The 11,261-nt window shown below is 45.0% G+C and overlaps 1 protein-coding gene across 1 annotated transcript; it reads left to right on the top strand.

The window, feature by feature from the left end:
• Positions 1–774: 774 nt before the first annotated feature.
• Positions 775–11,032, top strand: HRH3 (histamine receptor H3). The gene is made up of 3 exons (XM_066585895.1): positions 775–1,018; positions 1,205–1,371; positions 10,133–11,032. Exons 1-3 carry the CDS (start codon positions 775–777, stop codon positions 11,030–11,032), a joined length of 1,311 nt encoding a protein of 436 aa, XP_066441992.1.
• The last annotated feature ends 229 nt before the right edge of the window (positions 11,033–11,261 follow it).

Genomic DNA, 11,261 nt, shown 5'->3' with positions numbered 1-11,261 from the left:
TGTGAACAGAACCTTAATGAACAGCAGGTTGATGTATATCTTGCCAAGGAATGGACCGAGCCGCGTATAAGAGTCGGCGGTCGGCTGCCTCATTAAAGCAAATCAAATATTATCAGCAAAATCAAAGAGTAATTGTTATGCTAATGAGTCGGGGGTGGGGTGGGGCTGTGCTCTAATGCGGGCACACAATATGCTAAAGGTAACCAGAGGTACAAACACTATATTGTGTTATATATCAGGATGTGAAAGTAAATGTTATTACTAGATTGCAACATTGTATCATAATGCAACAAGATATACACATCATTGTATCAATAGAGCTGAAGTGGAAGAATGCCCTCCTGCCAGCGACCACCATAGAACATGGGCATCTTTAACCCTTCCAGAGCTGATCGTGTCTAATATTTCTAGCCCAGCTCCTGTCTCTTTGTCAGAGCGGCTGTGGAGTGTGTGAATTGTGTGTGAGGCTCTTTGGCTGGGGGTGGATAGGAGGAGGTGCTGGTCCAGCACTGGAGATATTGGGAGGTGCTGTCTCTGAAGTGGGGTAGAGAATGAGGTGGTGAAGGAAGCAGATGGGTTCAGACAGATAATAACTAGGTACTCAGACAACGCCATGCACTTCTGCATATTGTAAAGTTGGCTTGCAAGGATATGAGGATGAAGATATCTCTGGAGAGCACATTAGCTTCATCTCACATTGGTCCCTGGCCGTCTTTCATGGAGAGATGTCCAATCTACTGACCACACCGTTGGATATTTTGCTGTGGGGCTAAAATGGCCAGCACCCAACAGACCTGGCATCTGAATGACTCCTGGAAGAGTAATGGAGGCAGCACAGCCTTACCGGGCAACTTCACCTTCGCCTGGACGGTGGTTTTGGCTATACTTATGGGGATCTTGATAGTGAGCACTGTTTTGGGCAATGCATTGGTCATGTTGGCATTTGTGGTGGACTCTAGTCTTAGGACGCAGAACAACTACTTCCTCCTCAACCTGGCCATCTCAGACTTTCTAGTAGGTAAAGTATCCCTCTTCTTCTTCAGCCCTATTAATATGGGTCAGGCTGGCATAGACTAGGGTCATTGGGTAATGCCATCTCTAACCATAACATGAGTATCCAGTGCAAGTCTATGTACTGGATACAAGTCTTGGGCAAGACTTTTATAAGGAGCTGCTTATAGGATTTGTCTGTTGCTTCTTGCAGGAGCTCTGTGCATCCCTCTCTATGTGCCCTATGTCTTGACTGGAAGATGGAGCTTTGGTAGAAGTGTCTGCAAACTGTGGCTGGTACTTGACTACTTACTGTGCACCTCGTCAGTCTTCAATATCGTCCTCATTAGCTACGACAGATTCATTTCCGTCACCAGAGCTGTAAGTACCTCCCCACGGAATGGGTTAATTATATGTGCGAACCCTTCTTCTGAGGCAAATAAAAAGCATTTGGATGCAAATGGCACTAAATGCACGATACATTATGTATATGTAATGCAAAAAGCTTAGGAAAAAAAATGCATTTCTGCCTTTAACTCCTTCACTACCAGAATGGAGCCAATAGAAATAAAGCAAGGTAATAAAGATTCGCTGCGATCCTTTGCAATGGTATTAGTTCAGTCATGAGAAATCTACAGGAAGTCTTCAGTTTATAGAGTAAACGATATCATTAACTCGATCATTGATTTCCCATCAATCTGAACAGGAGTATATGCAATAACAACCTTCCCTAAGGGAACCTGCACACGTGCAACTAAGACGCACCTAAAAACGCAGCTGCTGCAGGTCTCTGCTCCATAACAAGCAATGTATATATGTAAATTTTGGTGCATAATTTCCTGCATCTTCAGGTGCGTCTTGCAGAAATATCCTGAACGGGAGAAAGGTCCCCAAGGAGAACTCTGCATAAGCTGCTGACAGCCGTAAGTGGGTGGTCATCCAGAAAGTGCGTCAGTCATTAAGGGGCACCTTGTAAGGAAATGATCACTTGTGCATGGATTGACATGTGGGAGATCCCTGCACAGCGTGGGGCACAACACACACCGTATGACAAAATGAGCTTTTACAATATTAATAGGCGAGAGCAATGATCTGGCATCACAGCAGCGTGAGATCCCGGACACAAACACAGCCGAGCCGGGAGGGTAGAGACCTGTATGATAAAGCGACCTACAACATCTGCCGTGGACATTCCCCTTGGATACCAATATTTTTTATTTGCTTCTCAAGCATTGAAGAATAGCTGTAAATCAGGAACAGGGGCTGGATTGTTATCTATTAACCCCTTAGTGACGTGGTCTTTTTTTCTTCGCCTTTACGTTATTCCCTCCCCACTTTGAAAAAAATTGTAACTCTTTTCTTTACCTATCAACGTAACTGTCTGAAGGCTTGTTTTTTTGCAGGATGAGGTTTTTTTTAATGGTGCTATACAATGTACTGAAAAACTTTTAAATATTTGCAAGTGGAGTGAAATAGAAAAAAATGAAATTCCGCCATCTTTGGGAGGGACCTGTTTTTACAGCGTACACACTGGAGCAAAAATGACATGATAACTTTCTTCTGTGGGTTAGTACGATTGCTACAATACCACATTTAGGGCTTATTTAGACGACCGTATATCGGCTCAGTTTTCATGGCAAGCCGATATACGGTGTCCTTGTCTGCAGGGGGAGGAGGATGGAAGAGCCAGAAGCAGGAACTGAGCTCCCGCCCCTTCCCCGCCCCTATTTGCAATGGAGGGGCAGGACGGTGGCGGAGCTAAGTAGCGGCGCTTAGGGGGCTTAGGGCAGGATGGGGGCGGAGCTAATAGTAGAGAAGGGCGGGGAGGGGGTGGGAGCCCAGTTCCTGCTCCTGGCTCTTCCATCCTCCTCCCCCTGCAGACAAGGACACCGTATATCGGCTCGGCGTGAAAACTGAGCTGATATACGGTCGTCTGAAGTAGCCCTTATATAGGTTTTTGTTGTTGTGCTACTTTTAAAAAATAAAATATATCTTTGGAAAAAATACAATTCTTTCTGTCGCCATCTGCTGACCACTATAAATAACCAGAGTAGACATAGTTGGGTGAGGGCTCATTTTTTTGAAGGTCGTCCCGAAGTTTCTATTGGTATTTTGGAGTTCATATAACATTTTTATCATTTTTTTACTATATTTTTTTTTTTCTTGAAAATAGGATGACCAAAAAATAAAAGTGAAATTCTTTCCCTGTTTTTTTTCTGATGATGTTCATTGTGCGAGATGAATAATGCGTTACTTTTACGCACACGGCGAAACAAAATATGTTTTGGTTTTTTTTTGGTTTTGATTTTCTTTTATTATAAAAACTGAAAAAGTTTTATGCATTTTTTAAAATATATTATAAAACTTTTATTAATTTTTCTTTTTAGCCCCCATAGGGGACTTGAACTTGTGATTGCTTGTTCACTCATACAGTATAATGCAATACCATAGTGTTGCATTATACCACATTTTAACAGGTAGTCTATCAAGATGTGTCACAGACATATCTTGATAGACAATCAGTCATGGCAGCCATGGAGGCCTACAGAAGGCCCCAGGCTGTCATGGCAACCAAATAACACCTTTTGATCTCATTGAGGGGATTGCTGTCCGGGAGCAAATCTGGTCGGGGGATTTAAATTCAGAACTGACAGCAGCATTTACAGGGTTAACAACCGCAATCAGTGACTGGTTATCATGGCAGCCTGGGGACTTCTAAAGGTCTCCCGGACTGCATTACCATAGTGTTGCATTATACTGTAAAAGCGATCAAACCATTGCAAGTTCAAGTCGCCTCTGGGAGTAATAAAAAAGAAAGTTAAAAAAAATAAAATAAAGATTTTTTTAATTATTCTAAAAATATTAAAAGTTAAAGCCTTTTCCCGGTCGTGGCATCTAAAAAAAATGACATTTAAAATCTAAAAATCAGTATTGCTACATCTATAAAAGTCCAATTTATTAAAATATCGCATTATTAATCCTGCATGATTAACGACGGCAGAAAAAAAAATGAAATGGCAGAATTGTGTTTTTTTGGGGTCCCTCTGTGAATAAAAAGCGATCATAAATTCATTTGTTCCCTAAAATGGTATCAATACAAACTACAGGTCATCCCCCCAAAAACAAGCTCTCACACACCCCATCGATGGAAAAATAAAAAGGTTATGGGGGGGTCAAAAGATGGCGACAGAAAGCAATTTTTTATTTAAAAGGTATCTTATTTTTTTGAGTATTATTATATAAATAAAAGCTCTATAAATTTGGCATTGCTGTAATCGTACTGACCCGTAGAATAAGGACAACGCGTCACTTTTACTGCACCAAGAAAACCATAAAACCTCCCCCTTAGGCTGGATTCACACGAATGTATATCGAGCCGATATACGGTGTCCTCATCTGCAGGGGGGGGAGGAAGGAACAGCCAAGAGCAGGAACTGAGCTCCTGCCCCCTCTCTGCCTCCTCTCCGCCCCTCTGCACTATTTGCAATGAAAGGAGGCGGGATGGGGGTGGGGCTAGGTTTTGAGAATTAGCCCCGCCCCCGTCCCGCCTCTCCTCATTGCAAATAGTGCAGAGGGGAGGAGAGGAGGCAGAGAGGGGGCGGGAGCTCAGAGCACTGCTCCTGGCTCTTCCAGGCTCCCCCCCCCCTGCAGAGAGAGACGCCGTATATCGGCTGGGCGTGAAAACCCAGCCGATATACGGTCGTCTGAATGCATACTAAAATGGTGCAATCGTAGTTTTTTTTTCCTCATCTTCTCCACTTTTCAATTTTTAAAAGTCTTCCAATTCATTATATGGTACATTAAGTGGTATGACCTAAAAGTAGAACTCGTCCCGCACAACACAAGCCCTCATGTAGATGGGTCACCAGAAAAATACAAAAGTTATGAACTTTTGAAAGTGGGAATACCGGACCTGCAGAATGTAACCTGGCAGCGGATCCATCAATGACCCTTGGTCATGAAAGTGTTAAAGGGGTTCTTCCAGGCAGCTGGGGATGTCGGCGCCAGCATACACCGGGATCAGAAAGGAAGCCCCTGCTCCGACCCCTGGGTAGTGGTTGCACTCATAATTGCAAGCACAGCAGTTCTCGTTGAAACCAATGGGATCTGTGCATGTAATTGCAGACTGGGATCCCACTGATGTCAATGAGAGCTGCGCCCACAATTACGAGCGCCGGGCGCTACACAGATCCGCATGAAGGAGTGACATATCACCTCTCTCTGCGGAAACACATCCGAAATTCCGCACATGGATTTTGCCTATTGACAGAACTAAACCAGCATATGAAGCCGTGGTACAAACCGTGACAGATTAGCCGCAGGAAGATTTCACGTGGAGGGTGTGTTCACACGGCGCAATTCAACACGGAATTTTCCTTGTGAAGTCCGCCTCTATAAACATGTGACTTCTTGATGCGGAGACGCGATTTTCCGCAGCGGAACTTCACACACGGATTTTGCCTATTGACAGCGTTAAATCAGAAGGACACCGATTTTTGGCGTAGTTTTTAGAGGCGGAATGCAGGTGGAAAATTTTGGCGCAAATTCTGCTGTCTGACCATACCCTCAGTGTGCAGGAATAAAACAGGTAAAAAGTAAATGAACCCGTTGGAAGTACTGGATTCCTGCAGTGGTTACTAATAAAATTAGAGCTGACTGTATGTAAGTCACAATTCCAGACAAGCGCAATGTACCCAATAGCACACAGACAGCTGTACAGTTCATGTCTTTTATTGAGCACACTGAGTAACATCCAAAGTGCAGGTGGAGAAAGTAAGTGAACCCTTGGATTTAATAACCTATAGATCCACCTGTAGCAGCAATCACCTTCACTGAGATTTGTGGAGGAAATCTGAATCATTCCTTCCTGGAAATGTATTTCAGTTCCTCAATATTTCTGGGATGCCTTGTGTGCACAGCCCTCTTCAGGTCATGCCACAGCATCTCCATAGGGGGTAAGTTATGTACTCTGGCTTGACCATTTCAAAACACAAATCACCTTTTTTAACCATTCTTTAAGTAAATACTTGTGTGCTTTGGGTCATTGTTCTGCTGCATCACTCAACGTCTCTTTCTTGAGACAAACATATTTGTCAGTAACCAGGTTTCATGTGCCCTAATTTAATGGGTAAAGCGCTTGCGATACTGCACTTTCAATCTCATCTGCTTAATTGAGACACCTTTGCCAGTATCCCTTGGAGATGATGCCAAAACTGCTGTCTTTGATGGCCAACAATGGCATTCTTTAGTCACCTGATGCACTGAAAACCGTGGGCTTTTAGTAACTTTGTCTAGAATTGTTAGACGCCAATCTGACCCCATTTTATTACTCCGCAGTGTAGAAATCCACGTAATTCCAAAGGGTTCACTTACTTTTTCTTGCAACTGTAATCATCATATCCTGATGTCATCATCTGGCCATGAGTGATGTTGATGCTATATTGGTGCTACTTATCCCGTCTTGCAGAATTGATCTGGTACACACCACTTTTGTAGGAAGCTTCTTCTGCTGTGCCAACGGATGATTGATTGACAGGTAGTGTTACCTATCATGTTGACCATGCTGTTCGCTCTGCAAGTAACATGTGCTAGAGCAGGAGGCGCTGACTATATACCGGATTTCCCCAAAATTAAGAGACTGTCTTATATAATTTTTTTCCCCAAAAGAGGCACAGTGTCTTATTTTCAGGGGAAGGGGGGGAATTATACTCACCTGGCCTGCGGTGTCTGAGTCCCTCAGCGGCGGCGGGCTGCCGTGTCCTCACCGCTGACACAGAATTCTCTTTCTGGTAACAGGGCTTTGAATATCCCGCCTCCAGCAAGCGAGTGCTGTGATTGGATCGCAAGCGCCGCTGGCTCAGCTAATCAGAGCCGACGCTCAATGAACCAATCAGAGCCGACGCTCAATAAACCAATCACAGCTATTCAGTGATGTCATTGGCGGCATGGCTGTGAATGATCGAGCGCCGGCAATCATAGAACTCGGTTACTGGAGGCGGGGTATTCAAAGATATTTAATAGAATAATAGACCCACTTCTATAAATTCCGGAGTTCCAGGTCCATTGACCTCTATGGGAGCCGGCCGTGCGTAGCCTGCACAAAATCGCAGCATGTTGCGATTGCTCTCCCGTGAGTGATTGGATCGCAAGCGCCGCTGTGCAGGAGGCCGATAGCGTTTGCCGTGCAGGAGGCAGATAGCGTTTGCCGTGCAGGAGGCCGATAGCGTTTGCCGTGCAGGAGGCCGATAGCGCTTGCCGTGCAGGATGAAAAGTGTGTTCAATTTACTGTGTGGGTTGCTATGGATGCAATATAAACAACGTGGGTTTTTAAATCCTTTTTATTTATTTTTTTAAACAAAGAGGGAAAATTGCGTACTTTTTTTTACTATTTTATCACATGCTTCTTTTTTTATATTTTTACTTTTTCACATTTTTTATGCTCCTGTAGGGGACTTGAACCTGCGATGCTATGATCACATATATACTGCAGTACTTCTATACTGCAATGCATTATCACTAATCATAGCAATCACAGGCCACGACAGACGCGGATGCGATTATCTGGTATCAGGTTGCCATTGCAACCCATTGGCCCTCCACGACTACATGGTGCCCTCTCTCTATAAATCTTTTATATGCTGCGATAAACATTAAGCACACCGCTCCCCTCTGACTACCACTGTGGATGGCAGGCGTTCATCTTCTGAGCCATCTATAGGACGTACGTCCATTTGTGGGAAGCTCTTCCCAGCCAAGACATAAACTTATGTCCTGGGGTGGGAAGGGGTTAAGGAGTTATCCAGTTGGAAACTATTGATAGTTTATTCTTAGGATAGGCCATGAATAGTAGATGTGCTGAGGACCCCCTACTGATCAGCTGTTCACCAGGCCAGTGTCCTCATGTGCTTAGCTAATTTATGCAGGAAACAGACAGCTCCGTTCCCACTGCTGTGGCCAAAGCTTGGTATTGCAGGCCAAATTCCCATTCACTTTAATGCCAAGCCTAGGTAACTGCAGTGAGAACAGAGCTGTCTACTTCCTACAGAAATCAGCTCAGTGCACAAGTACATCGACCTGGTGAAGAGTTGATCAGCATGAATCCCAGAAAGTAGACCCCCGCCGATTTCCTATTGATGGTCTATCCTAAGAATAGGCCATCAATAGTTTCCAACTGGACAACCCCTTTAAGTTAGCTTCCACTGGCTTGAGTTCCGTAGATGTCATTTCCCAGCAATGTGATACTATTTACATTTCTCCTTTTCCCTGCTGGGTGCTGCATAAGTTTAAACCTGCTAATCGCTGACAATCATGATGAATGCGGGCGTATAAAGTGCCCGCTCGCCCATCCATCATTGTGCCACAATGCAAACAATCTCATTTCACAAATCAGATTTGCAGAACTGAATCCTTGAGTTTTCCTGTTTTATCAAATTCTATTGAGTTTCTTCTGAGTTTTATCTGCTTATAGGAAAGCTGGGTGGCAACCAATATGGCTGCCATCACCGCCACTACAGGGGTTGCTTTCCCATAAAGCCCACCAAATCTTTCCTCCCTGCCGCTCCCCTCTTTACTTTATTCACTGCAAATAGGAAGATGGAACAATGCCTCTACAGCGCCACCTATGCCAAGGCAGCATTCCTGCATGTCAGACCTTTTGACCCCTTAAGGGGTTGTCCAGTTGTGAACTATTGATGGCCTATGCACAGGTGAAGTAACCAGTAGTAGATCTGGTGAGTTCTGTCACCCGCTGCCCCCATCGATCAGCTGTTTGCTGGGGCAATGCACTTGTGCACTGAGCTTATATCTGTAGGAAGCAGGCAGCTCCATTCCTACTGCAGTGGCAAGGCTTGGTATTGCAGGCTGTGCCCCCAGTCACTTCAATGGGAACTCTGCTTGTAATTCCAAACCTGGTCACTTCAGCAGGAATGGAGCTGTCTGCTTCCTGTAGAAATCAGCTCAGTGCATGAGCAGGATGGCCCGGTGAACAGCTGATTGTTGAGGGTCCGTTCCAGAAGACATATTATAGATGACCACTCCTGCAGATACGCCACCAGTAGTTTACAACTGGACAACCCTTTATTTGGTCAGGAAGGGTATGGTTTCTAGTAAGTGTGAGGAGACTTATAAGGCCATGCAGGCTCCTCTGAAAAATATGCAAATGGAAAAATGGAACAATACCTCTAGGCAGAGGCATAACTTGAAGCTCCAGGGCCCTAATCCAAAACCTGTACGGGGCCCCAACTATTTATTCATAGTACTGGGCTCCCTATATGGAGAAAAGAGGTCTTATGGGCCCCCTAAGGCTCCTGGGCCCGGGTGCAACCGCATCCCCTATAGCTAAGCCACTGCCTCTAGGTACTCTCCCTAAGGAGAAGCTTCACCCCTCCCAACCCACATGATAGGCTCCTCACCCAGTAACCTACTGCACACCGATGAGGGGCAAAAACCCTGAAACAGTCTGTCTGTACACGGTTACCTTTTCCTTTTGAGGAACAGTCTGGCTTTGGCTTGTATTCCCAGTCATTGTTACAAGACTTGTTAAGAGGTTTGACATTGACTTGCAGTAATGCTGCCTTCCAAAAGGTGGCGCTGTGGAGGCATTGTTCCATCTTCTTATTTACATAAATTTCCCAGAGAAGCATGGATGACCTTATAAGTCTTCTCACACCTACTAGTTCTCTCTCTAAGCAGATCCTTCTTGCATTTTCTGTTTGTGCGCGTATTAACAGCGTTTTTCATGCACGCAAAAAAGAAAAACGCAAACAGGTCCGTTTATTGTATGTGTAAATACGCAGCGACTATGCACGCATTATGTATATTCACTATGTCTTTTCTGCTGCTATAGACCTGCATGCGCTATTTCAAACATGCTGCGCTTTTGTTTGTGGTTTTTCACAAGCGCAAGATACAAAAGTGAAAAACGCAGGTCTGAATACCCCAATAGAAGTCAATGGGGATCCAGCATTGCCTCTAAAATACACGCATTAGGGCTCACTTCCACCGGCGTATGTGGGCTTCATATCACGCGTGTAACAGCATACCGCATATTACGCACGTAAAAAATATACAGCCCAAATACGCTGGTGTGAGTGAGCCCTAATACCCATTTTTGGACCCAGGCTAATCATCCTTTTCTCTCTAGGTGAGCTACAGGGCTCAGCAGACCAACAGCAGGCAAGCAGTGCTGAAGATGTCCATGGTGTGGCTCCTGGCCTTCCTCTTGTACGGACCAGCCATCATCACCTGGGAATACATCGCAGGCAAGACCATCATCCCTGAAGGAGAATGCTTTGCCGAATTCTTCTACAACTGGTACTTCCTAATCACCGCTTCCACCATAGAGTTCTTCACACCCTTCATCAGTGTGACTTTCTTCAATGTCTGTATCTACCTGAATATTCAGAAGAGGACGAGAGCCAGGCTGGACCTCATGCAAGAGGCTCACAGTCAAACCACCACCGACACTCCAAGGGTTGTGGCCGAACCAGCCAGGTTCAATTCTCTAAAATGTTGGAAGTTGGCTCACAAGGGTTCAAAATCCGGAGATGCCCACCAGGGTTCCTTCAAGGCGGCCGAAGCCGAGATCTTGGAAAGGGTCAATGGTGTCAAAAGAACTTCTCTAAACGGGAGTTCATTGAATGTCCATGGAAAATCTAAAAGCACCAGGAGAAGTTTTACAGAGTCTACTTCTACTCCATCCTTGGAGAAACGGATGAGGATGGTTTCTCAAGGAATCGCCCAACGCTTTCGGTTATCGAGGGACAAAAAAATAGCCAAGTCCTTAGCTGTCATTGTCTGTGTATTTGGGCTCTGCTGGGCTCCTTACACCTTACTGATGATAATAAGGGCAGCCTGCAGGGGGCATTGTATACCGGAGTATTGGTATGAAGCGTCTTTTTGGCTGCTGTGGGTCAACTCAGCGGTCAACCCCATTTTGTATCCCTTATGCCATCACAGCTTTAAGAGGGCCTTTAAGAGGATTTTGTGCCCCCAAAAGTTGAAAATCAAATCGAGTAGCAAATTTCACCGTTGCTGGAAGTGAGCGACCCCCGGATAAAGGTAAGGTTGGTTCTCACATGATGCCGAGGGATACAAGAAAGTGGAATTTGAGTCGGAGAGGTTCACGCAGGTGGTTGGTCCTGGTAGACTCTACGGGGTCGAGGATGCTGACCAATCTCACGGCAGGTTTTCAGGGAGGATCGAAAGTGCTTGAATCCATTCAATGACATCTTTGAAGAGGAAGCCATTAAACACCTTAGCAGGCGTTGCTC

The sequence above is a fragment of the Eleutherodactylus coqui genome, chromosome 13 (genome assembly GCF_035609145.1).
Source record: "Eleutherodactylus coqui strain aEleCoq1 chromosome 13, aEleCoq1.hap1, whole genome shotgun sequence".
Taxonomy (NCBI): domain Eukaryota; kingdom Metazoa; phylum Chordata; class Amphibia; order Anura; family Eleutherodactylidae; genus Eleutherodactylus; species Eleutherodactylus coqui.
The sequence above is the reverse complement of the archived record's forward strand: the minus strand, read 5'-3'. Positions and strand labels throughout refer to the sequence as shown.

Coding starts and splice junctions, on each gene's coding strand:
- HRH3 (XM_066585895.1), top strand. CDS start 775: ATGGCCAGCACCCAACAGACCTGGCATCTGAATGACTCCTGGAAGAGT. Junction 1,019..1,204: donor CATCTCAGACTTTCTAGTAG/GTAAAGTATCCC, acceptor TGCTTCTTGCAG/GAGCTCTGTGCATCCCTCTC. Junction 1,372..10,132: donor TCATTTCCGTCACCAGAGCT/GTAAGTACCTCC, acceptor TTTTCTCTCTAG/GTGAGCTACAGGGCTCAGCA.